Source organism: Symphalangus syndactylus, chromosome 19 (assembly GCF_028878055.3).
Source record: "Symphalangus syndactylus isolate Jambi chromosome 19, NHGRI_mSymSyn1-v2.1_pri, whole genome shotgun sequence".
NCBI classification, from domain to species: Eukaryota; Metazoa; Chordata; class Mammalia; order Primates; family Hylobatidae; genus Symphalangus; species Symphalangus syndactylus.
Genome location: NC_072434.2, coordinates 78,665,887 through 78,690,914, shown reverse-complemented (window position 1 = coordinate 78,690,914; position 25,028 = coordinate 78,665,887). Strand labels below are relative to the sequence as shown.

At 46.4% G+C, this 25,028-nt stretch overlaps 1 protein-coding gene across 3 annotated transcripts in view; it reads right to left on the bottom strand.

Moving 5' to 3' along the window:
* Positions 1-25,028, bottom strand: part of SLC35F3 (solute carrier family 35 member F3) — a 410,117-nt gene that overhangs the window by 96,324 nt on the left and 288,765 nt on the right. Inside the window, exons 1-2 of one of the 3 annotated variants that reach the window (XM_055234154.2) lie at positions 19,346-19,934; positions 3,001-3,325 (exon numbers count right to left, since the gene is read on the bottom strand). In XM_055234154.2, the coding sequence (XP_055090129.1) occupies positions 3,001-3,325; positions 19,346-19,421 (401 nt within the window). In that variant the 5' untranslated portion in view covers positions 19,422-19,934. Of the gene's footprint in view, positions 1-3,000; positions 3,326-3,420; positions 3,729-19,345; positions 19,935-25,028 lie in introns of those variants that run through there. The other 2 variants (XM_063613450.1, XM_055234153.2) reach the window with 2 other exon arrangements.

Here is a 25,028-nt window from a genome sequence, read left to right as displayed (position 1 = left end):
CGGAGCCTCCCGTCATGAGTGGCAGAGGACCAGGGCTTGAAGAGGACCAGGGCTCGAACATCCTCTGGGGCTCAGTGGAGTCACTCATCAGTTCTACATGGTGAGGTGAGTCCTAGTTCTAACATTTGGTAAAATCAGCAGCATTAAAAAAAAAAAATCTGTAGCTGGGACTCAACAACTCCAGGGCATTTACAGTTAAAGTGCAGCCTGTGGGCCAGCAGCACTAGGATTCCCTGGAAGTTCCCTAGAAAAGCGGAATCTCAGATCCACCCAGACCCACTGAATCAGAGCCTGCCTTCAACAAGGCCCCAGGGAGCCTCACAGGGCATTGCAGGTTGAGGAGCTCTGCGCTGGGGAACACATGCCTTCCTCTCTCTGCTCTGGCTTCACCCTGGGGAAGCAGCTGAGGTGGGGAGGGTTTAGAGAAAAGAAGCTTCCATCTGACTGCCTCCTGATAACTGCAAGAAAAGCTGCTGTATCCGTCCAGCTCCCCTCTTGGAACAGGTCTCTGTTCATCTCCTTTTCTTCCCAGCTCCCTGCTAAACACTTTTAGCCAACAGACTCATCTCCTCAGACAACTCAAAATCTTCTCTCTGGCATTAATTTTGATAAAAGCATGAAGATGGAAGATGTGATTTCAGTCTTCCTTGATCTCTGAGAATCCTAAAGTCTGTTTAAAGTACTCCCAATGTGAGCTGTGACAGAATTGTGATTTCCTAAGGAAGGTCTGTGATGTTAAAATTTTTCTCTCCTTTTGAGGAAGGATCTCTCTTCACCCCTCCAATGGTGTATATGGCTTGATTGACATGCCTAATAATTGGCTAGCAAATTAGCAGCTCTGCCTAGCCACGGGGCTAACACAGCTTACAATCAGAAAAAACAAACAAAAAACAACAAAAAAAAAACTTTTTTAAAGAGCTGGAGCAGAATGTGATGACAGAAATTGCGAAAGCTTTTAACCAGTTTCACTAATAAAGTTAGGATTATCCTCCCTCTTTTACATTGTTCGCTAGTTAACAGGGCAGTCACCAGATTTTTTAAATGATTCTTTCTGAGCACTTTTTATAGGAAGACAATAGGTTGAAATCAAGGTGCTGATGTTTTTCTATGTATAACTAATCTTCAACGACCTTTCATTTTTTCCTACTTTGATCGTATAAGCACCACTTGGTCTTGATTCCATCTGTGTGGTTTTCAGCACAATAGTTTAATGGTGCCAGGCCTGCCCTAAGTGGCTGGCGGTGACAGTCTTCTCCCCAGGTAAGTGGTAGCCATGGAGCACATTTGGGACAACAGCCAGTGTTACCACTTGGGGGGCCTCTTTCAGCCTGTATGGTTGAAGGTAGCAGGAAAGAAGCATTTCATCTTCACTCCCAATAATTCTTGATCAAGAAAGTACATATAAGCTCACTTTGAGCATTTCGTTAGAGGCAGTAGCATACCATCCTAATCAGTTTTAATGAAAGGCTAATGCCTAATTACAAATTAAATACACTTAGGGATACTTAACTGTCAAATACATCATTTACTAAATATTAGCTTTTCTCTGGGACTATTTTACTCTTGCCTTTGGGAAAATCTTGGGCCCTAATGATTTGTTTCCTTCTGTTTTTGGCTTCTATTCAGAAGAGGGTGCATTAAGTGCCTCTAGCAATTTCTGGCTGGTCCACGAGCCACTAGTTTAGGTCAACCCTGAGGATCAGAATTCTTTGCACCAAATCCATTTCACTAAGGGGACATGTGAGACTGGCCATGTGATTCTATTCAAGCTCCATCAGAGCCCCCTCCTCGAGAATTCGTGCTCTGATTTACAAGTTGGTATTTTAAAGGAGCCAGGCCAAATTGCCTCTGAACATTAAAAAAGTATCACACCTGTACTTCCAGCTACAAGTTTACGGGGACAACATGGTAGATTCCCAGAAAGAAATTCTGGTCCAGGGGTAGACCTCCATTTCCAAACCTCCTTGTTCCTTAGACCCAATGATATTTTTAGTTATCTTGTATCTTCTAAGTGGAACTTCAGGACATAGCAATCTTACGGGGGTATGTGTTTGGCAGGGTGGGGTGTGGTGGGGAAGAAGGCAGTGGTGAAGGAATGAAGACTGTTAAATGCTCAATTTCTCCTCACCTCTGGGATTGATAAAAGACAAGTTTCCAGGGCTTACTGTGTCACCTTGGCCAACATTCATTTTTTTTTTTTTTTTTTTTTTTTTTTTTTTTGACTAGGGCTGATTTGGGAAAGCCCTTGACATGGCCCACAGAAGGCCTCCACTTTGGGGAAACACCAGATGCTCTTAATTGGCACAGATGAGCGCCACGCGTCAACACCTACAATGTGACTCCCGGGGAGGGCTGCATGAGCCCTCCTGCATACTGAGGTAGGGGTTGAGGTCAGGGTTTCTGGCCTCTTTTTGAAAGGGACGTCATTCCAACGGACTCTATTTGAGAAAATATAGTCAACAAAGTCCAGACACTGCTTTGGTCTTGACCATCACACTGGGAGATATTCAGACCCATGCAATTACATACCCGAAGGGGGGCATGTCTTGGGATTAGAAAGAGGATGAGTAAGGAAGTCTCTGCGGCGAACATCTCCGCGAGGGAAGTCAGCTACAGGATGCATCCGAGTGACCTGGCTCCATGGCCTTGCGGTCCTCACCCCAGCTTGCTGAGGGATGAACTGAGCTACACAGTTCTCCCATTTCTAAGCTTTCTGGGGACCCACTACTTGCCGTCTCTGGAAGACGCTGCTGCCTGCTTTTATATAAAGCGGCTCCCAGGGCTGAGGGGCAGGAGGCAGAGGAAGGAGGCGTTCACTACCCAGGGTAGAGAGAATTCTGCTCCCGACCCCACTGAGAGAGCAGGTGCATTCACTGCGACATCTCTCCACGGGCTCCCACCGGCTCATCCCAGCGCCTGCCACCAGGGGCAGCTCTGCAGAGTCAGCGCTGGATGGAGCAGCCCCGGGTCAGGAGGCCTGCTCGTGCAGGACGCGCCTACCTGTATCGCTGCTTCACAGACTGCTTCTCTGTGGACTTGCAGACGTGCCCCACGTAGTACAACGGGAAGAATAAAAAGTTCCAGTTGGTGGCAAACCACGTGAGGGTGAAGGGCGCGTCGAACTTCCTGAAAGTCAGCTTGGCGAGCTGCGTGGAGCCCGCCCACGAGGAGCACACGCACAGCACGACCGCCACGCCCCAGAAGATCTTCTTGAGCTGCGCCCGGGAGCACGTCCAGCAGCGGCGGCTCGCTCTCCCACCGGCCTCCACCCCGGCCGGTGCCTGGGCCTCCGCCGGGCCCGGGGAGTCCCGGGGGCGCTCCTCCCCTGGGGAAGAGAAGGGCGTGGTTAGCCGGGCCTGCAGACCTTCACCCCTGCACTTCACAGGGCGCTGCCCTGCAGCCATTGTCACCACCAGCTACCTGGGGGCCGGGGGAGATAGCGGGCGCAGGGGCGGCTTCCGGGACGGCTGTGTGACACCAAGCTGCAATAGAAAACCTTTGCACTGGTTTTCCTATCCTCCAGGACCGCGGCTCTCCAAGTGTGGTCTCTGGGCCAGGCAGCGTCAGCACCCTTCCCCATCCGTCCCCGGAACTTGTTGGAAATGCAGAATCTCAGGGCTCACCCCAGACTCCAAAATCAGAACCTACATTCCTCAGGTGATCTGTGTGCTTTGGGAAACACTTCTCCAGAGCACACAGAGCGGCTGAAGTGTCTCCACTCTCATTTACGTCAGTTGACGAGTACTCACGTGCTCCTGGGTGCGGGGCAGTACTGGGCTGGAGATTCCTATAGGGGGAGGTCTTGACCTCTAAAAGGTCCCAGTACCTTGACAGAAGTGGCCTGTTACTTAAAGGCACAGTTGGCCAAGACTCTCTCCTCTTATTTTGTATGTACGGCAAAAATAGGCTTCGCCACTCCTACTTTTCTATCTGCTTTAACTGGCTTCCTGCTGATAGCCTCCAGTCCCACTTCGAAGCTTTACTTAAAAACCACAACCTCTGGCAGCTGGTGTGTGAAAGGCCAGAGACACTCCATTCTAGAGCGGTGTGATTTCTGGAAATCAGGCTGCAGCCCAAAGCTTGGCTCTGCAGCAGTGTTGTTCCCGCAGACCAGAGGAAGGTGAAAAGGCGTTATTTTCCACTGTTTGCTTTTTCATTCACGATTGTGTGCGTGTCAGTCAGCTGGAAATTTAAACAAAGCTGTAGCTTGTGTCGGGTGTAACTACGGATGGATGCAAATTTCCAGAAGGTAGTGTACTTGCCTTTTATAATGATGTTGTGCCTGGCACCTAGCTGAATGGAGGCACACTAGGGCTAAGAGGCCATTTTCACTCTAGGGGAGGAAATGAGTCCTGAATATATTGGGGTCAAATGTGCTTTCTCTACATTGTTTAAACTTAAATAACTTTAATAACAAACTGAGTTTTGTATATCATACTTTCTGAAGCATTATGAGTCTATGAGGCAAAATTGTGATTCAATGTAACCTATTTTTCAGGTGTTAGCTAATATCGTTAACTACCGGCTGTGCTGTCTCTGTTTTAGCCAAAGATAAACCGAAGCATTATATGGCTAGTCAAAGAGAGATAACGTACTTTATTGGGCCAAATTCTGTTTCACACCATCTCTATTGTGCTTCATGACTTGCTTTATTAATAACCTCCTTCCTTCTCTTACTTTTCATGTGTTCACATATCCGAGTTGAAAGGCCCCTGGTAAACCAAATGTCTCGCCACCCTCTGAGCTTCTGACAAGCCGTCTGTTCCTGCATGGGCTGCAGGGCAGAAAGATGTGGAGGACAAAAAGGAAGATTGATTTCCAGCGTTTGGGGGGATCTGCATGCTTATGCCCTCCTACCACGATCTCTTGACTTTCCTCGCCATGAATTCCCACAACTTAATGCAATTGCAGTTTCAGACAGAAGTATGCACATTTCAATTTACACACGGATTACCTGCCATTTTGAATTAGCATCTGCAGCTGTTCATTGTCGGGATAATTTGCAAGGAGTGTTGGAGGTTAGAGGGGTTTGTCACTATTAGCATCACTGTCAAAAACTCATCCTGAAAAGATTGTAGAGATGAAAAAAAAGTTCACAAAAATGAAATGCAGCTTCACAGTAATAACTTCCAGTGAAAGAATGGACTCCAAAAGAGGCTGAATAAATTCAGCTCACAGCATGTTTCTTCATTGAATGTTTTCATTATAGCAAATTAAGCTTTAAAACTTAGCAAACTAGGCAGTGATGCTGCATAGCTTTTACAATGAAGGAGAAAATCATCAAATCATGTAATTTGGTATTGCTAAAATGTTTCTGTGGATTTGGATTAAAGAAGTTGTTCTCTAACTTTGTAACCTCTCTGGATCCTCAAACCAAAGGAATATGAACAAAATACAAACAAAATTAAGACACTTAGAACTAAACTCACTATTCTGTTATTTGAAAATAACCACATGTAAATAGAACAACGTTTTCCAAACTGTAATGCAGTTAACAGGCGTTATAAGGAAAAAATATTCCATGCTTGGATAGATTTGAAAAACACCAAGTAGAACAGACAGGTTCCTTTGCTGTAGGAATATTCAGGGCCAATGGATATTGTGAATTTTCAAGAGGCTGCTTCCCATATTATTTAAATGTGTAAAGCCTGTGGTAGGGACTACTGTACTTGGGAACATACTTTGGGAAACACTGGAATATACCCATAAAGAATAATAGACAACCAAACCCCATTCATTGCAAACCTCCCACTTCACTATACTGTGTCTCTTATAATAATAATAATCACTCATCAATTTCATTACCTCATTCTTCATACTGCTAAACACGTTGTACCTCATATAAATAAAAAGTATTATTTATACATACATCGCAAAAGTGCTAAATAGTAAAAAGAAAAAGCAATTTTTAGTGATGTTAGCACCCAGAGATATCACAATTGACATTCGCTGCCGCATTTTCCCTAGTCTTTTGTGTCTGTGCAACACACACGCACACATACACATACCCCTCTCAGCAGAACCGTGCCCCTAGCACAAATGGACACACAAACCCACACACACACACACTGAAAAATTGGGATCACACTGTGTTTTTATCTTTCATTTATTTAACCTAACATAATGAACGGCATGCACTTTTTACATCTCACAGGGCTATGTATGGTGCAATGCATCCTCAGAGCCTTTCGATCAGACAGGAAATCACTGTGAAACATGTGCCCTGTGCCAAGAGCTTTGGGTGGTCTATAAATAAGTGTAAGACATGATTACCATCTTTCAGGAATGGACAGTCTATGTCAGAGTGACGAAAGATCTATGAAGGAATTACAGAACAATTACGTGTAAAATAGAGATTCTGACTATATAACAGGAATTCTGCAGACAGCGTGGCCAGTGTGCATTGGGATAATAGCAAAAAGGATCAGAAGAGGCAGGTGGTTGGCCTGGGCCTTGGAGGATAGAACATAAAAGTAAGTAAAATAGGAGGAAAGTTCAGGGTCAGGAATACACATGACCTGGAGGGGCAGTGAGGATGGTGGTGAGATCCGAAATTCACTGCCACCTCGTCACTCTGCAGTGCCTCATCTTGCTTTGGTTAGACATGCCACAGGAGAAACTGCCAGGTTTGCTGAAGGGACTGGAGCAAACTCAGATGTCGACTGATCCCACTTTATTAAGGAAGTGCAAGCCACAACATCCATAACAAAGTAATATAATTAGTTGAAGAATAAATGTAGAGTGACACAACAATTTTGCTTAGCAGATGCATTTATTTTCTACTATTGGAAATGCAACAAATGCACCCCACACTTGACATCATTTCCAGGATCATTTTCAATGAACTGGCCAATTGATGCTCAAACAGGTTTCAGACAGAAGGAGTTACAATGAGGAAGGCTATATCTCTTTTTAGAAGCCTTTCAAATCTTCTAAGTGTAGGAAACTTTTGTTTAATTCTGCCCCCAACCTCCAAAATTTCAGGTCAAGTGTTGCCTTTGTTTGATTTCACTCCTTTATCACAGTTGAAAGAGGCAGTGCTGGCTGGGCATGGTGGCTCACGCCTGTAATCCCAGCACTTTGGGAGGCTGAGGTGGGTGGATCATGAGGTCAGGAGATCGAGACCATCCTGGCTAACATGGTGAAACCCCATCTCTACTAAAAGTATGAAAAATTAGCCGGGCATGGTGGCGGGCGCCTGTAGTCCCAGCTACTCAGGAGGCTGAGGCAGGAGAATGGTGTGAACCCAGGAGGTGGAGCTTGCAGTGAGCTGAGATGGCACCACTGCACTCCAGCCTGGGCAACAGAGCTGGACTCCATCTGAAAAAAAAAAACAAAACATGAAAGAAAGAGGCAGTGCCTCAAGGAAATCGATGCCAAAACTAGCCTCACACTGTTTACTGCCACAGCTCCTGGGACCATTAGTACACAACTAGAAATACTATTTATGTCACCCTCACCTTCACTCTCCAACACCCCTTCCCCACTAACAATCCCTCTGTTTATGATCATCTTGTGCCTTAAATTCTAATCTTGTACTTTAGCCAGCAGTTCTGGGAGCAATGCAAAGTAGATTATACACTCTGGCCCAATGCTCGTGCTGACAGATGCTGTAATTGTGGATTCAAGCATCTCCCTGAAGGTGTGTCACCTCTAAATTCTGTTGATGCTACTTAATTCATCCATAAATGCTGGAGGACAGGCGGGTTCATCCCAGTTCTGTTGCCTGAGTTGCTTCCATTGAGCACGTGTGTGTGTGTGTATGTGTGTGTGCGCGCACACGCGCGTGCAGGGGCAGTGTTCTTTTGTGCACTTTGTATACTCCATGGCATGGTGAGATGTAACCATGCCTGTGTGTGAGCTTCCATTTTAGCCCTGTCTTAGTGTCCTGAGGGCTGTCAGGCAATTTATTAAAACTGCATAAACCCCAACACCTGCAAAATCAGTTTTTGCTTGTGACCAAAGACTCTTGATCAAAGAGAAAGGATTCACATTCTTTGGTCAAGCCGAAGTAGTACCTAGAGGCAATGTCTGTGCAGCAGAAGGAAACTCTAGGTCACAATGGGTGAGCTGAAGGTCTAGTTTAGCTACCAACTCATTTGGGTACCAAAGCACACCCTTAGTCCCATGAGCTGTCCACTGCTTAGGCCTGAGAAAATGATGAATTGGGTGCTTTTTTTTTTTTTTAACTTAATGTAAGTCACTTCTACAATGAAAAGCAAGAAAGATTGGAAAGTCATTCATTCTCATCTCATAAAATGGCCCTTTTGAACTTTCAAGAGACCAATAATGTTTCTTTTATGAGCTTCCCAAGGATAAGTGGACCCTTGTTGACTCCTTTCTGAAAAAGTCTCCAGGGAGTTTACCCTTAGAAAGTGCTCAAGTCCTTTCTTTAGGGTAAGGGACCCAGAGTGGGGATCAAAGACCACCAGCTGGCTGGTGTGACCCAAGCGTTTCAAACGTAAAGGAGATAGAATTGCACAGGAAATGGGAGATGATGCCCTGCAACTGACATCTATTTCAGTAAGGTCCATAGAGTTATTTGATTTGTTTATGGCTTTATTGAGATATAATTCTCATACTATAAAATTCAGCTAAGTACACAACTCAGTAAGTTTTAGCAAATATGAATTGTGAAGCCATTACCATAGTATCATTTTGGAACATTTCTATCATGCTGAAACGAGTTCTTGTGCCCATTTGAAGTTCTCCCTGTTCCCACCCTCAACCCTAGGCAACCATGAATGTGTTTTCTGTATAATAATTTGCATACCCTGAACATTTCATATACATATACAGACTTTCACATCTGACTTCTTTTATTTAACATCATGTGTTTGGGATTTATCCATGTTGTAGCATGTGTCAGCAGTTCATTCTTTTGATGCCTGAAGAGAATTCCATTGTATGGATATAACAAATTTGGCTTATCCATTCATCTATTGATGGACATGCAGATTGCTTCCAGTTTGGGGCTGCTGTGAAGAATGCTGCTATGAACACTCACCTATAAGTCTTTGTGTGGATATATATTTATTTCTCTTGGGTGGACTAGTTTTTAGGCCACTCATTCAACAAATCTTAATTAACCACCTACTTTGCGGTACAAGGCAGGTACAACTTTTCCCTCATAGAGCTTGCTTAGTCCAAGTGGCAGTGCTTAAATACCCACATCTTAGAGGCTTAAGTGCATCTAATTGTGTCCAAACAGGACACAGTTGAGAGCTGCTCTGGAAACTAGAGTTCCACCTTCCCCTATCCCTCAACCCCTGCCTCTTTTTCCTAGACTGCATGAAAGACAGGGTCTGATGAAGACTTTCCCATTTATTGATTACTGATGAGTACACCATCCCAGGACCTGGCCAATAAACCAAAAAGCTTTTGCAAAATGAGGAGCTTAGAAGAAAGCTTTTGTTTATGGCCATTTGCAAGTGTAACTTATCTTCCAAACAATCCATTTCAGGCTTTGTTTATCTTTCCTGCTCATTAAATACTTGCTCAGTGAATTTATGTGTGACATTATTTTTAGGCAGTGATGTAGAGGAAAGGGGAGGAGACTTGCAGAAAAGGCTTTCACACACATAAGCCCAACTACATGCCCCAAACATCCCAAAGCAATTGGCACTTCACGTGTCCCAACCCACTTGCCCTTGCCAGATCATCCATATGGATTCCTGGACTTTGGGTCAGAAAACACTGCCACCATTCACACGCGGCCGAAGCCCCAGTCATGCTCCTGACTAGCATAGGTTCCAGGGAAAGAACAGAATCTATGCATAATTGAAGTTAGATGTTGACTGTGGGTAAAGGAAAAGGAGACAGTATAGAGAATTAAAGGGGCAAGTGGTGGTTAGACAACCAATACATACACTACACTCTCTGCCAGTAGATGTTATATATCTTTTTATATCCATCATGATGGTGGAGATCAGTAAGGTTATTTCTCTTTTGTATATTGCACAGCTGAGGTTCTGAGAGTTAATATCCCAAGGGTACAAATCAGTGAGCGGCTAAGGCACTGTTTTAACTTGGTTCTGTTTGACTCCAGAGCATCAATGGGAATACATAATGTTCTCATTCCTCTCGTTCTCCCCTTTGAAAGTTGACCAAGGTCATGGTGCTGAACGTCTCATTCAGAACTGCATGTCACTAAAGAGGGACTTCAGGTTTGCAGAGGACAGAAACACATTTGTAACATGGAAAAGACTGAGTGTGTATGGGACCCCGCACTAGGATTTGCTATTCTGGAAAGAGGGTGTTATGGACTGAGTGATTGTGTTCTTCCCAAATTCATGTGTTGAAGCCCTAACATCCAGTGTGGTTGTGTTTGGAGACAGGGCCTCTAAGAAAGTAATTAAAATTAAAGAGGCTGGATGCAGTGGCTCACGCCTGTAATCCCAGAGGTTTGGGAGGCCGAGATGGGCAGATTGCTTGAGCCCAGGGGTTCAAGACCAGTGTTGGCAACATGGTGAAACTCCATCTCTACAAAAAAAATACAAAAAATTAGCTGTGCGTGGTGGTGCTTGCCTATAGTCCCAGCTACCTGGGAGGCTGAGGTGGGAGGATTGCCTGAGCCCAGAAAGTTGAGGCTGCAATGACCAGTGATTGTGCCACTGCACTCCAGCCCGGGCATAGGAGTGAGACCCTGTCTTAAAAAACAAACAAACAAACAAACAAGAAACCGAAAAAGGTTAAATGAGGTCATAAGGATGGAATTCTAATCTGGTAGGATTAGTGTCCTTATAAGAAGAGACACCAGGGAGTTTGCTTTCTATCTCTCTCTCTCCATACACACATCAAGAGAAGGGGTCATGTGAGGACACAGAAGGCAGCCGTCTGCAAACCAAGAAGACAGCCCTCCCCAGAAACTAAATTTGCCAGCACCTTGATTTCAGATTTCCAGCCTCCAGTACTGTGAGTAAAAAAATGTCCTTTTTAAAAGCTATGATATGTTGTTGTGGCGGTGCTAGCTAATACAAGGGGTTACAGTAGAGAGTGTACTGTGCTTGAGAAGGTGTAAGGCATGGACCAAGAACCACCACTCTGCAGAATGTGTATGACATGCTACAGATGGCAAAGTATTTATTTTGATAACCTATTAGGAGAATAAATAACTTTATTGGATTAGAAATATTATATGCTATCTTATATTTGTTTGCCTCCTGTGAATTGCTCGAATCTTTGTTGTAAAGTTATTTCTGGAGGCAGTGTGTAGAGCTAGGAGAAAACATGAGAGTTGTGAAGTTGTGTTTAAAAACAAAATTAGTGTTTTGCACTTGGAAATTATTCCTCTGGTTAGGATAAAGAATCAGGAGGTGAACAAAAGTTGCTGTTTGGGGTTGGAATGGGGTGGTGGAGGCTTCTTTGAGATGTGTCTGATCTACTCTGAAGCAGTCTGAGAGCTGGTAAGAGTCAGGTCTTGATCCAGCTCACTTTTCCCACCCATCATCACCATCTCAGTAATCAGATATCTAAATCGGCATTTCCACCTCACTTCCATTTCCTTAGAGGTCCCTAAATAACTCTCAAAGTTCTGAATAATTTCATGCAGTGGATTTAAGACAGTCCTGGAATGTACTCAGCCTAAGGTGAATCATGACTCTTGAGAAACTGACAGGGTATGGGTAAGCCTTAAATAATACTGTTTGTACCTTGGGGGAAGAGTCAATGCCTCCTCTTGGGAGGAAGCAGAGCACTATGTTTTAATACTTGGTCTGAAAGCATCTGAACTTGAGGGCATCAGTTTTAATCCATATGCACTGCTAGTTATGGCTTGTGCAGCCTCCTGGAATTTCACCATTTTCTGTGGCCTGGGCACATGATGCCTCCATATACACCAGTTGGTAAACCTGGTGATGTTTTGGTGCTGCTAATGACCTGCACACAAAACCCAGACAAATATGCATACTCTTCTTTGCTGGTGTTTTTCCTCATCAGATTGTTAGCATCTCCAGATTCTTTGGCTTCTATGTGGACTGAAATTTGGCTGTTGGAATGCAAAGGATGAACCACAGTTTTATAGGAGGGCAGGTTATATGCAGGACAGTACCTCCAGGCAAAGACACTGCCCTCTCCTGCAGCCTGAGGGCTCTTGAGGAAGAGGGGCATGCTGGAGCCTTCTCCTGTGGAGTGGCCAGCCCACCAAACTCACCATGGCAGTGCTGGGCAGCTATGGGGGGATGGGGGAGTATGGCATCTCTGGTCCTCTAATCAGAAGAGGTGTGGGTTTTGGTTGGATGGAGTGTTAGATGAAAATGAGTGGAACAGAGCAAAATTAAAACACCGTTTTCTCAAATATAACTCCAGTTCTCAGCAGAGTCATTGTGCATCAACAAGGCAGGACTAAACTTGCTTGGTCAAGGACCAAGGTGGGGTTGGTCTTAAGGTATTAAACATGACCTCTCAGGCTTAATCTCCTACCCAAGGATAGACATTCTGAACCAACAATGGGTGACATGGCTCAGCTCATTCCTGGGAATTGAGATTTAACACAGAAACACAGGGACTGGGACCAGCCCCAGGCACAGCTTGGAAGTTGCACAGCTTCTCTTTGGCATCTTTCTGTACCTCTTTTTATGCCATCTCATCATCTGGGGTTCTGTCTCATGGAGCAAGTTGTACTCATGTAGCTAGTGTTTCCATCCCCTGCTCAAATACCAAAATCTACTCTCAGAAAGAGCACCTGTTTGCATGAACACATATGCTCACATACATGCACATGCTAGATTCCTTATTGTTCCTGGTCTCAATTCCTCAAAGCTCTGCTCTCTGACTATAGCCAATGAAGAGTTTTAATCAGATAAACCAATCTCTGCTAATGATTAAGCTACTTAGTAGACTCTTAGAATGTTCCTGCCTAAAAAGACAATGGAAGATCTATTATAATCCTCTTTCTTTGCAGCAGGAGAAGCCCAGGCTGCAAGAGGCCAGGCAACATGTCCAATATATTAATTAGCTAATGGAGGAGCAGAAAATGACACTTGAATGTCCTGACACCTCATCCAGCGTTCTTCCCTCCAGTCCCTTCTCCTGAGCTACGCGATGTCTTAAGCAATGGAAATGTATTATGTGCCAAAAAGGCTTTTAAGAATTAAATCTCTTCTTGGCTGTCCCAATAGGGCTGTTCTGAACCCTTTCCCACCTCTTCAAGTCTTCAATCCCCATCCATCATTTGCGGCAAACGATGACACTTCCTACATTACAAAGATCAAAGTCACCAGCACAGCTCCCTTAGCTTCCCTCCTCTGCATCTTCATGATTCTTGTCTTTGCCCATTAAGCTTTCTCTGCTCCTTTTCAAAGCTGATCATTCCCTTTCTCTGTCTTGTGCTTCCTCCCCTGGTATGCTCCCTCCTCTAGGCCACTGTTGCATTAATTGTTGCATCAGTCATCTTTCTCTCGGGGCAACCTCAGACCTGCCCTGGAATCAGCCTGGCTCTCTCAAAAGTTATCTCCCTCCCCCTTCAGACAGCATAGCTTCTCAAACCTCCCTCACTGTCAAACACTTCAACCAAGTATCCAGTAATGCCCCCACCCACCCTTGCAATCTGTCTTGCAGACCAGCACCCGCTTAAAACTGTTTCCACAAAATCACCCTCTCTTGGTTGCATCTGACACATCACTCTCTCTCTTTCTTCTCGGTTTTCTTCTGGTTGTCTCCATGCCACCGTACTATCTGAGTTCTCTGGTCTGGCCAGTCAAACTTCTCTCCTGCCTCCCTTATCTCCTAAATGTGCATGGTCACCAGGATTCTGTGCTTGCCCATTTATTTCCATATCACCTGATTGGTTCCTCAGGCTTCACCACCTCTTTCTGCCACCTCCCTGCCTGCTACATACCTGTGTTTGCAGGCATTGGCCTCAAACTCAACTTTTCTAAATGTGACTCCCCCATCTCTCCCTCCCAGATGAGTTTCCCTTCCTATCTTCACTGTTACTGCTAACGGCATCTCCATTCCCAGAATTGTTCAGGCATAATCTTCAAAGCCGTATTTCATGGCTCTTTTCAGCCTTCCTACTTCACACTCTCACCACAGTCTGTTGATTCCTCCTCTATCCTGCCCTTGTCCTTGCCATCAGATGGTACAGTGGTTAGGACATGCGCATACCACATGGCAGCTGTCTCAAACAGTGGGTTACCTGATCACCCTGCAATCCAAGTCCTTACTGCACAGTGGGAATTACATTAGGAGCCACTGTAGAGGCATGTTGTGAGGACTAAATGAGGCAACCCAGGTTGGCAAAGAAGGGGGCAATGATGGAAAGCAAGAGTGCTGCTCAGGGGCCATCTGCGTCCCAGCCAGAACTGAGTTCACCCTCAGCTGAAATGCAGCATTTACTTTATACTTCTTCCATAGAATCAAAAACATTACATTTCAGCATGCATTCTTTATTGGTGTGCCTTTCTGACATTCCTCACTCGACTGGAAGTTCTGTTGGATCAAGGATTATGTTTCACTCCTCTTAGAATCCTCCCAAACATCTGGTTCATTCTCTTGCATCTATTAGGTAAAATATTTGATCACTACATGAATGACTTTTGCCACTGGAGTTTCAGACTTAGGGCTAGCCAACCAGGGAAATATTTTGGGTTGGGGGAAACTCTTTGGCAGTATACTTCTCAAGAATCCTCTTGGTCTGGGCCAGCATCCTGGGTCTTCATATACTATTAATTGAGCATTCCAGGATAACCGTCTTATCCTGTTGACAGGAACAAGGTAGTCAGACCTACTCTGCGGGCAGCTGAGATCACCCAACACTCCCAAAGGAGAGGCACTAAGAATACGGCACACAGCCGTGGAGCCTGTGAACCCCCCATGGGGGTCCCAACCACTGAGTTATATTAGTTATATTACAGTGGGAGCTTTTTTTTTTTGAGATGGAGTCTCTCTATGTCACCAGGCTGGTGTGCAGTGGCATGATCTGGGCTCACTGCAACTTCCGCCTCCTGGGTTCAAGTGATTCTCCTGCCTCAGCCTCCCACGTAGCTGGGACTGCAGGTGCACACCACCATGTCCAGCTAATTTTTGTATTTTTAGTAGTGACAGGGTTTCACTATGTTGGCTATGATGGTCTTGCTCTCTTGACCTCGTGATCCACCCACCTTGGCCTCCCAAACTGCTGGAATTACATATAATGGGAGCTTTAGGGAGCATTTACTGAGCATCTACAAAGTGCCATGAGCTGATATAATTCTCTCTCCTAATCAAACGAAATGCAGTTGTGCAAAGGTCTTGCAACATTTGCAGCCAGGTAGATATGGATTTGAAGCCTGGGATCCTTGCTTTCTAATTACAGTACCTTCTGTGAATGATTTTTCTGAGCCTCAGTTTCCTTATCTATAAAGTTGGATAACAATACTTACCCTTGCTTAGGGAAAAAATAGAGATAATGGAACAATCTCTCCTAGCATAGTACCTGCAATATAGTCGGCATTCATTAGCAAAAACTATTATTTGAGTATTAAGAGCAAGATGTCATCACCCCTCCTTTCCTAGCACGGAACTGATTCCTGGAGAGCTTTATTCATTAGCCAGAAATCACTCACCTAGTGTGAGAGCTGGATAGACCCAGTCCATCTAATTCCAAAGCCCTCACCCTTTCCACAACACTACTTGCTGCAGGCCTCTTGGGGAATTCATTGTACTGTTCTCAACGATTAATTCCTATTGAATGTAATTTCACTGAACGTGAATGAGCTGATTGTGAGTAGAGATGATCCTAGTAAACACTAGTCTATTAGAGATGTGCTACTGATCAATGCTCTGCTTCTGAAAGGAAAGCCAAGCAAAGGATCTGTGAAAACAAGGTATGTTTTTAGACATGACAGATGCCATCAATCTCACCAGAACGCATTTTTCAAGCCTTAACCCCTATCTAAGGCCCAGCCCCACTCTCCTCATGCTTCTGGGCTGAGCCCGAGCATCCATGTTCTCTCTGCCTGAAACTGCCTCTCCTCCTCTCTGCACCAACAACCTTTCTCATATCCCCCCAGCCTCAGTTGCGATGCCTCATAAGGCCTCCTCCTCAGGAAGGCCCCCTCCTTAGAATGGCTCCTTCTTAGAAAGGCCTGTTCCTCAGGAATATCTCCTCAGAAAGGCCTCTTCCTGAGGAAGGCTTCCTTCTTAGATGGCCTCTTCCTCAAAAAGGCCTTTTTGTTAGAATGGCCTCCTCCTCAGAGACCTTTCTGAGGAGGCCTCCCCAGGAAGGCCTTCTCCTTAGAAGCCCTCCTTCTCAGAAAAGCCTCCTCTCCTCAGGAATATCTTCTCCTCAGAATGGCCTCTTCTTAGAAAGGCCTCCTTCTCAGAAAGGCCTCCCCCTCAGAAAGGCCCCCTCAGAAAGGCTTCCTCTGTAGAAACCCTCCTCCTCATGAAGGCCTCCTCCTCAGGAACGCCTCCTCAGATTGCTCAACTCTCAGTGTCCCTGTGACACCTTGCTTTCAGTTCAATACCAGAACTTACTCCTTTGTATTTGATAATTTATCTATCTATCTGTATGTCTCTTCCCCTCTGGACTAAAATGTCCTTAAGAGAATGAAGCTAGAATTGTTCCTTTTTGCCTTTCCAGGGCCTTGCTAAATTGTCACAGGACACAGAGTAGGGTTGGATGAAGCATTTGTTGAGTAAATGAAGTCATCTTGTCCATCTTCCTGTGTTTGAGTTTAACCAAGCTTTGCCTTTTCTATTTTGGTTTTATATGTACCACATGCTGGTGCCTTCTTGCCTCCCCTTAGATGACACACTCTGCAAGCTAATAAATATTCCGCGCTGGCTGCATTCCCTCCCTGTAGCCTGTCTGCCATCCATACAGAAACACCCACAGCATGGGGACCACCTTGCCCTGTGCATTCAAGTTAAAACAAAATGATTCAACACTTCCAAAACCAGCACATAAGATGCAAATGGTTTCCAGAAAATAGACCAAAAGCCAAACTGAATAAAAACACCAAGGAAAAAACCAGGCAGGGAGAAAGAGCTATATGTGAGCCAGGCATACCAAGGGCAGATTTTATCAGGCCTTGATGGGCAGACTTTTGTATGGGATACTTGTAGGTATCCCATGCAAAATGCAACTGGCGGCTTGCTAGGCATTTTCAGCTACCTCTACCTTATTGCATTTCCTCACAGCCTGCTGAAGTAAGTTGTTCCTTCTCTTTTACATTTGAGGAAACTGAGGCTGTGCTCATGATTTACACAAATCCAACTGGAAAAGGGGCAGAGCCCAGTCTTGATCCTCAATCTGACCATTTCTTAGTTCACTATACATTTCCATTATCCACAGGCACTTATGAGGAAATGCTAGTTCCAAAGCCAAGCCCATGGTGAGGCAGTTGCTGGAGTTAGTGTGTGCAGGAGACTCAAAGCTCTTTTGGCAGCAGCCGTAAGAGATTTTTTGGGGGGTTGGTGGTTAGTGGGAGATAATTTTCATTTTCATTCCCTGAAGGCAACCTCCAGGCTTGGCCATAGGGAAGTACCTGTGCCTCGCATGCCACTCACTGCCTCCTGCAGCACCTCTGAGGCCACAGCACCCAGTTCAGGTAGCCCCACCATCCACGTCCTGCCCCACTTCCAGTGCAGTTCAAACCTGTCCTGCCCAAGGTGGACTGGGAGTTTCCCAGGGAGACCCCCTGCTGCTGGAGAGCAGAACCCATCTGTCCTATGAGCAGGTAGGAGTGGGGCAGCTTCCCATGAGGACCCTATGAGTGAGCAGACACTCACTCCCTGCTTCCCTCAGAGAAATAAATGGCCAATCCTTCCCTCCCCAACTCACACATACACGTGGGCAATGTCTGGGAGTAGGTTTAGAAATACAAACACCCCTGGAAGAGGTAGCACTTGCACTAAACTCAGGTGTAGATGGCTGATATCAAGTCATTCCTGAGGTTGGGATGGAGGAGAGAAGAAGACAGCCACAAGAAGGAAAAAAACCCAACCTCCTAAAGACAGAAAATGATGAGAAATAGGTAAGTAGTTGCAGTTCAGTGCAAACTGATGTTCTGAAAAAAATGCTTGAGCTTTGGATCAGACAGCCCAGGATTCCATTCCTGCTTCACCACCTACCAACTGTGGGTCTAGGACACGTTAACCCACTTTGCTGGGGCCTCACACTGCTCCCCGGTGGGATGGGGGTCATAGTACGAGGGCAGCTGCAGGCAGGCCTGTGTGGACAGTTGAGCTTGGGATATACAATTACCAAGCCAGCCTCTGTCTTGTCCTTGCTGGTTCTCAGATTTATTGTAATAAACAAGAAGTCACGAGTGGGAAGCAGGGTCCACAGTAGCCTAAAGAAGTCCAGGCTTCCTGGGACGGCAGAAGCCAGGCTCTGAAGGAACCCAGGGCTGCCCCTCATTCACCACTGGTGCCCATGGGCTCTGTTGGCTCAGCACAAGCAAAAACCTACAGGGGAGCTCCTGGGACCCAGGGGATGGTCTGTCTGCCTCACCTGGCCAAGGTGGCTTGCTCCTGGCAGAGGGAGTTAGTCATTCCACCTCTGCCTCCTGGGAGGAGGAGTTAAGAACTGGGACTGGCCCTCTTCCCCCTTCTCCACTGGAAAGCAAGGCCCCTTAGGCCAGCAGAAGCCAGCTGTGTATGAGGAAGATCTCCTCGGTGGGCTGCTTCTTCCCCTGTCCTCTCCCTCACATTTCCTGGGTGGGAGCAGTTCCAGGCAGAAAGGACAACACGGGGAGGAGGACACCTTCTGGGGGCCTCTCACAGCCCTTCCGATCCCTCTCCAGGGCCTGGGAAAGAGCCTGTTTACAGACTGGTGCTGGCTCTTCCCTCACCTGTGCGCCCCGCCCATTCCCAAAGAGCAGGGCAGTCAGTTGGCTGGTGGCCGGAAAGGCTTCGGAACACGCAGGAGAGACGTCTCCTTAGCCGGCTGCAGCCCTCTCCCGCCTCTACCAACCGCGGGCAGCACCTTTGGTCTGCCTGGGGGTGAGGCACAGAGCTCCACACCCAGGCAACTCAAGTGTGTGTGTGGTGAGGGGACACTGGGAGCGGCTGGACTACCCCCTCCTGCCGAACAGACAAGAGCCCCAGGACAAACTGGGATGGAGGTGAGGGTGCAGCTGCTGCCAGATGCGCTGGGTGCTGCCCAGGAAGGAGAAGGTTGGGGAGCGGGGTGCTCGCTCGCCGCAGCAGCTCACTCCTGCTCGCCAGGGAGCTCAGGGCAGCCCCCGAAGCTGCCAGGTCCCCCCACGCAGGCGGCGGCGCTCTGCACTGCGGAGCCGCGTCCTGGGGTAGCAGCACCCCCAGCCCCGGCGCCCCGCAGCCAGGCAGCCCCCCTCAGGGTGGCAGCATTCCCCGGCTAGGGTGCAGGGACCCCTGGGGCGAGGCGGCCGCGCATTACCTTCCACTTTGGTGAGGGTCAGGACCGGACTGTTGCAGGCGCTGAGCGGGGCCACCCGGGCCGAGTGCTTCTTCATGATGAGCCGGCCGCCTGCTGGAGCGCTGCCGCCGATCGCCTACATCCTGGGGCCGGCTGGAGCGCGTCTCTCCCGGGCCCGTGGCCGACGCGGCCCTCTGCCGCTGGGGAGCACCAGCGGCTCGCCCCTCTCAGTCCCGGCCTCCCCGGCTGCCCGCCGGGCTCCGGTCGCCGCGTTGCTCACTGCGGCGGCCGCCCTGCAGCGCACATCCTCCCCGGCCGCGCAGCCACTCCACACACACGCGCGCACAGCCTCCTACTTGGAGGTTGCTGCAAACTCCAACGTCACGTACAAGTGCACTCCCTGCTCCCACCCCGCAGCTCACCTGCTCCGCCCTCCTCCCCGGGACGCCCAGTCCCGCAGCCCTCATCCCTCTCTTCCTCCCAGCCAGGTCCTGACTTCCTCTGGCCACCACCTCTCTGAGGACCCCTTTAAAAGGACCAGCGCCTGCGGAGGGGAGACCCTGAGAACTTAAGCCTCAGTGTTGCACAAGTTTAAAAAGGGAAGTGCTTGACTTTGGATTGAGAGTTGACTCTTCAGTGTGCGGAAGTCCTGAATTATTTCACAGGGAGAGTTAGAAAAAAGCAAAACTTCCCAAGGCTGCCATTCACGTCTTGAGTCTAGAGGCATATTATCTTGTCCGGCCCCGTGGACAGCTACTTTTTTGTGGGGTGGAGTTAGGGGATGGTTCAAACACCACAGAAGCAAAACAGCCACAAGAAAACAAAGGCTTGAAGTGATTTCTGCTCCTACCCCACTGCCTCAGTCTGGAGATCCAAACTCACCTGGGTAGCAGGAAAGCTCCTTTTCTGCCCAGCTCCCGGGTCCTTGCTTCAGCTGCAGGTCTGACATTTGCCTCTGCAGGCACTGGCTTCACTGCTGTCACTCAGACACAGCTGTAAGCTACTGGCCGATGGTGCTCATGAAAAAGCTATGATGTATACCTATTGCATCACTTGCCAGCACAATCTCTGAGTGACCACTGAGTCCGGAGGGGCATTTATCCCAAGACAGTGCATCATCAGAGGTGCCCCGCCATCATCCCTGCATGTAGGACACACAGGGCTCCTGCAGCCCCAGAACTCCCAGGGCCTTGTGTTCATCTCCTTTACAGATGCCCAGCCATCAGTTTGGGTCCCAGCCTCAAGGATCAGTTGAGATTCAAGGTGGGTTTCGTTATTATTGTTGGTTAGGTCTTTGCCCAGAATTTCAGAACCTTCAATACTACCTGCTTTCCTGTGTCAAAGTTAAAATTTCATTGTATTATGTCATTCAAGTCCCCACAAGGGTAGCTCTGTGGAGTGGTACAGGGGAGAGTGAAATTCAAGCAATAGGGTTTCCTAGCTCAGCACCTACCAGATGTTTCTGGTGACATCCACCTGCAACCCCCAGCTTTCTGGCAGAAGTGGCTCCTAGGAGTTGCTCTTGTTGGATTCTTGTTATTAACTGCCCTCTTGAACAGCTGTAATGAATGGAATGGCTGTGATCTCCAAAAGGCCAGGGCTTCTCAGGGTTGCTTTCCACTACTACAGCCAAGGAAAAGGTATATAGGGTCCCTGCAGAGCCCTCTAGTGGTACCCCTCCACATTACATGCCTCTTACAGGAAACGTTCCAAGACTCCTAGTGATGACACTACAATAAGCCAATAAGCCATTTCCTTCTTCGGAAAATTTAAACTCAAATAAGCTTACAGCAAAAGAATTACATATTGTATATTAAAGAGGATCTTTTTACTACAAAATAATACTTCTATGTGTTTCATCAAGTTCATCAATAACATTTATTATATATAGTAACTAAAACAAATATCACATAATAATTGCACACGTTTTGAGCACATGCTATGTATTATTTAACTGTTTTACATAAATAATTTCATTTCCTACTCTCAAAAGCTCTGTAAGATTGTTGTTATCTCATTTCATAGATGGGGAAACTGAGGCTGAGAGGATAATGTAGCAGGTCACAGACTAACTGGCCAAGCGGGGATTTAAATCCAAGTGTGAACTATTCAAAAGCCTGAACTTATAACCACTACGTTATTCTCTTACATGTTGGAGATATAAAATGCAAAAATTCCTCATAGCTATTCCAAGTCAGCTGAGAGATACGTGCCAAGTTTGAATGTGGTTTTGATATATGATACATGATTTCACCGTGCCTGAGCATCTGTACACTCCTGGGGAAACTGGTTTATACTTGTGCTGATGTGGGTCTCCTCCAGCACCTCACATTGGCCTCTACACACGTGTTCTACTGGGCAATCACAATGACAAGTTGTATTAGTCTGTTTTCACCCTGCTGATAAAGACATACCCGAGACTGGGAAGAAAAACAGGTTTAATGGACTTTTATTTCCACGTGGCTGGGGAGGCCTCACAATCATGGTGGAAGGCAAGGAGAAGCAAGCCATGTCTTACATGGATGGCAGCAGGCAAAGAGAGTTCTTGTGCAGGGAAACTCCCCCTTATAGAATCATCAGATCTCGTGAAACTTATTCACTATCATGAGAGCAGCATGGAAAAGACCTGCCCCCATGATTCAGTTACCTCCCAGTGGGTCCCTCCCACAATATATGGGAATTCAAGATGAGATTTGGGTGGGGACACTGCCAAACCATATCATTCTACCCCGGCCCCTCCCAAATCTCATATCCTCATATTTCAAAACCAATTTTGCCTTCCCATCTATCCCCCAAAGTCTTAATTCATTTCAGCATTAACTCGAAAGTCCACAGCCCAAAGCCTCATCTGAGACAAGGGAAGTTCCTTCCACCTATGAGCCTGTAAAATCAAAAGCAAGTTAGTTACTTCCTAGATACAATGGGGGTACAGGCATTGGGTAAATACAGCTGTTCAAAATGGGAGGAATTGGCCAAAATGAAGTGGCTACAGGCCTCATGCAAGTCCAAAATCTAGCAGGGCAGTTGAATCTTAAAGCTTTGAAATGTTCTCCTTTGAGTCCATGTCTCACATCTGGGTCACGCCAATGTAAGAGGGGGGTTCCCATGTTCTTGGGCAGCTCTGCCTCTGTGGCTTTGCAGGGTACAGCCTCCCTCCCAGCTGCTTTCATGGGCTGGCATTGAGTGTCTGTGGCTTTTCCAGGCACAGAGTGCAAGCTGTCTGTGGATCTACCATTCTGGGGTCTGGAGGACAGTGGCCCTCTTCTCATAGCTCCACTAGGCAGTGCCCCAGCAGGGACTCTGTGTGTGGGCTCTGACCCCAAATTTCACTTTTGCACTGACCTAGTAGAGGTTCTCCATGAGGGTCCCACCCCTGCAGCAAACTTCTCTCTGGGCATCCAGGTGTTTTCATAATCCTCTGAAATCTAGGTAAAGGTTCCCAAACCCCAATCCTTGACTTCTCTGCACTTGCAGGCTCAACACCACATGGAAATTGCCAAGGCTTGGGGTTTACACCTCCTGAAGCAACAGCCCAAGCTCTGTGTTGGCCCCTTTCAGCTACTGCTGGAGAAGCTTGGATGCAGGGCACAAAGTCCCTAGGCTGCACACAGAATGGGGACCCTGGGCCTGGCCCAGGAAACCATCTTTTTCTCCTAGGCTTCCAGGCCTGTGATGGGAGGGGCTGTTGTGAAGACCTCTGTCATGTCCTGGAGACATTTTCCCCATTGTCTTGTGATTCACATTAAGCTCCTTGTTACCTATGCAAATTTCTGCAGTTGGCTTGAATTTCTGCCTGGAAAATGGGATTTTCCTTTCTATTGCATTGAGGCTGCAAATTTTCTATTACATCAGGCTGCAAATTTTCCAGACTTTTATGCTCTGCTTCCCTTTTAAAACTGAATGCCTTTAACAGCACCCAAGTCACCTGTTGAATGCTTTGCTGCTTAGAAATTTCTTCTGCCAGATAACCTAAATCATCTCTCTCAAGTTCAGTTTCACAAATCTCTAGGGCAGGGGCAAAATGCCAAGAGTCACCTTTGCTCCAGTTCCCAACAAGTTCCTAATCTCCATCTGAGACCACCTCAGCTTGGACTTTATTGTCCATATCGCTATCAGCATTTTGGGCAAAGCCATTCAATAAGTCTCTAGGAAGTTCCAAACTTTCCCACATTTTCTTGTCTTCTTCTGAGCCCTCCAAACTGTCCCAGCCTCTGCCTATTGCCCAGTTTCAAAGTCACTTCCATATTCTCGGGTATCTTTTCAGCAATGCCTCACTTTACTGGTACCAATTTACTATATTAGCCTGTCTTCATGCTGCTGATAAAGACATATCCAAGACTGGGAAGAAAAAGAGATTTAATGGACTTATATTTCCATGTAGCTGGGGAGGCCTCACAATCATGCTGGAAGGCAAGGAGGAGCAAGTCATGTCTTACACGGATGGCAGCAGGCAAAGAGAGAGCTTGTGCAGGGAAACTCTCCATTATAGAACCATCATTTCTCATGAGACTTACTCACTGTCATGAGAACAGCATGGGAAAGACTTGCCCCCATGATTCAATTACCTCCCAGTGGGTCCCTCCCACAACATATGGAAATTCAAGATGAGATTTGGGTGGGGACACAGCCAAATCATATCGTAAGTGCTCAATAAATATTTGTCTGTTTTTAAAATATTTACTTTCTGTTTAATGCAATGTTGTGTACAGAGTCAAATAGTTAACAAATATTGTTAAAGATCACTAAATCCTTTTTTTTCACATGCAGCTTACCCCAGGAGTTGTTAATATTTGGGAGGTCATTACCTCCTCATGTCTGTTAATTTCTGCTTACTGAAGAGGAGTTACTAATTGCCATCTCAACTTCTTCCCTTTATTTTTAAGCACTCCATGCTGTTTCTATTTTTCATTTTCCATACTCAATCCCATCAGTCCTATGTGCTCTGTCTGCTCTGTTGTGTTTCAACAGCTGCCCCACCCTATCCTGCTACCCCTCAAAAAACCAAACTTCTCATACTCCTTTTCAAATCAGTTTTCTGTCTGCTTGACCACATGAGTATGGATATTCCTTAAGTGAACACTTCTTTTTGGGAGTGGGATGTGGTGGGAATGCCTATTTAAAAACTCACATAAACAAAATTATCCAGGAAGCTAATGGTGTACTGGTGTATAAGCATGCACTACTGTTTTGAGAATTCCAACAATTTAAAGCTTCACTGGAGCTTTTTTTATTATGGCCTAACTGGAGTTAGGCCATAATAACCTATTCTAGGATACTTAGAAAATTGCCCAAGCCCCACTTAAAAAATCAAATCTCACAAAAACTCAAATCTCACATTCCAAAAAAAAAAAGTGCTAATAATTCTTCCAACAAAGAGAGCTGAGACCCCTGACATATCAATGGCAACAATACTGTATAAATAATATCCAGACAAAAGGATGGGTCATTTGACCTCTGACCCCTATTCCTCTTTTGAGGGTGTTAGCATCAGATAATATCTGGATGAGATCATTGGGCACCTATCTGTCTTGACTTTAGTATTACAGGAGCTAGGAAAAGGAACTGGGCTGACTTTTTCAGCTTTTACTCATTAAATAGGTCTTCCTCGTCATCTTCTAAGAATGTACTGTGCAACAGTTTGCTCATCAAAGCCAAGGATCTCCTCAGCGATGTGTGATGGTGTCTATTCTGATAGAAGCCTGTT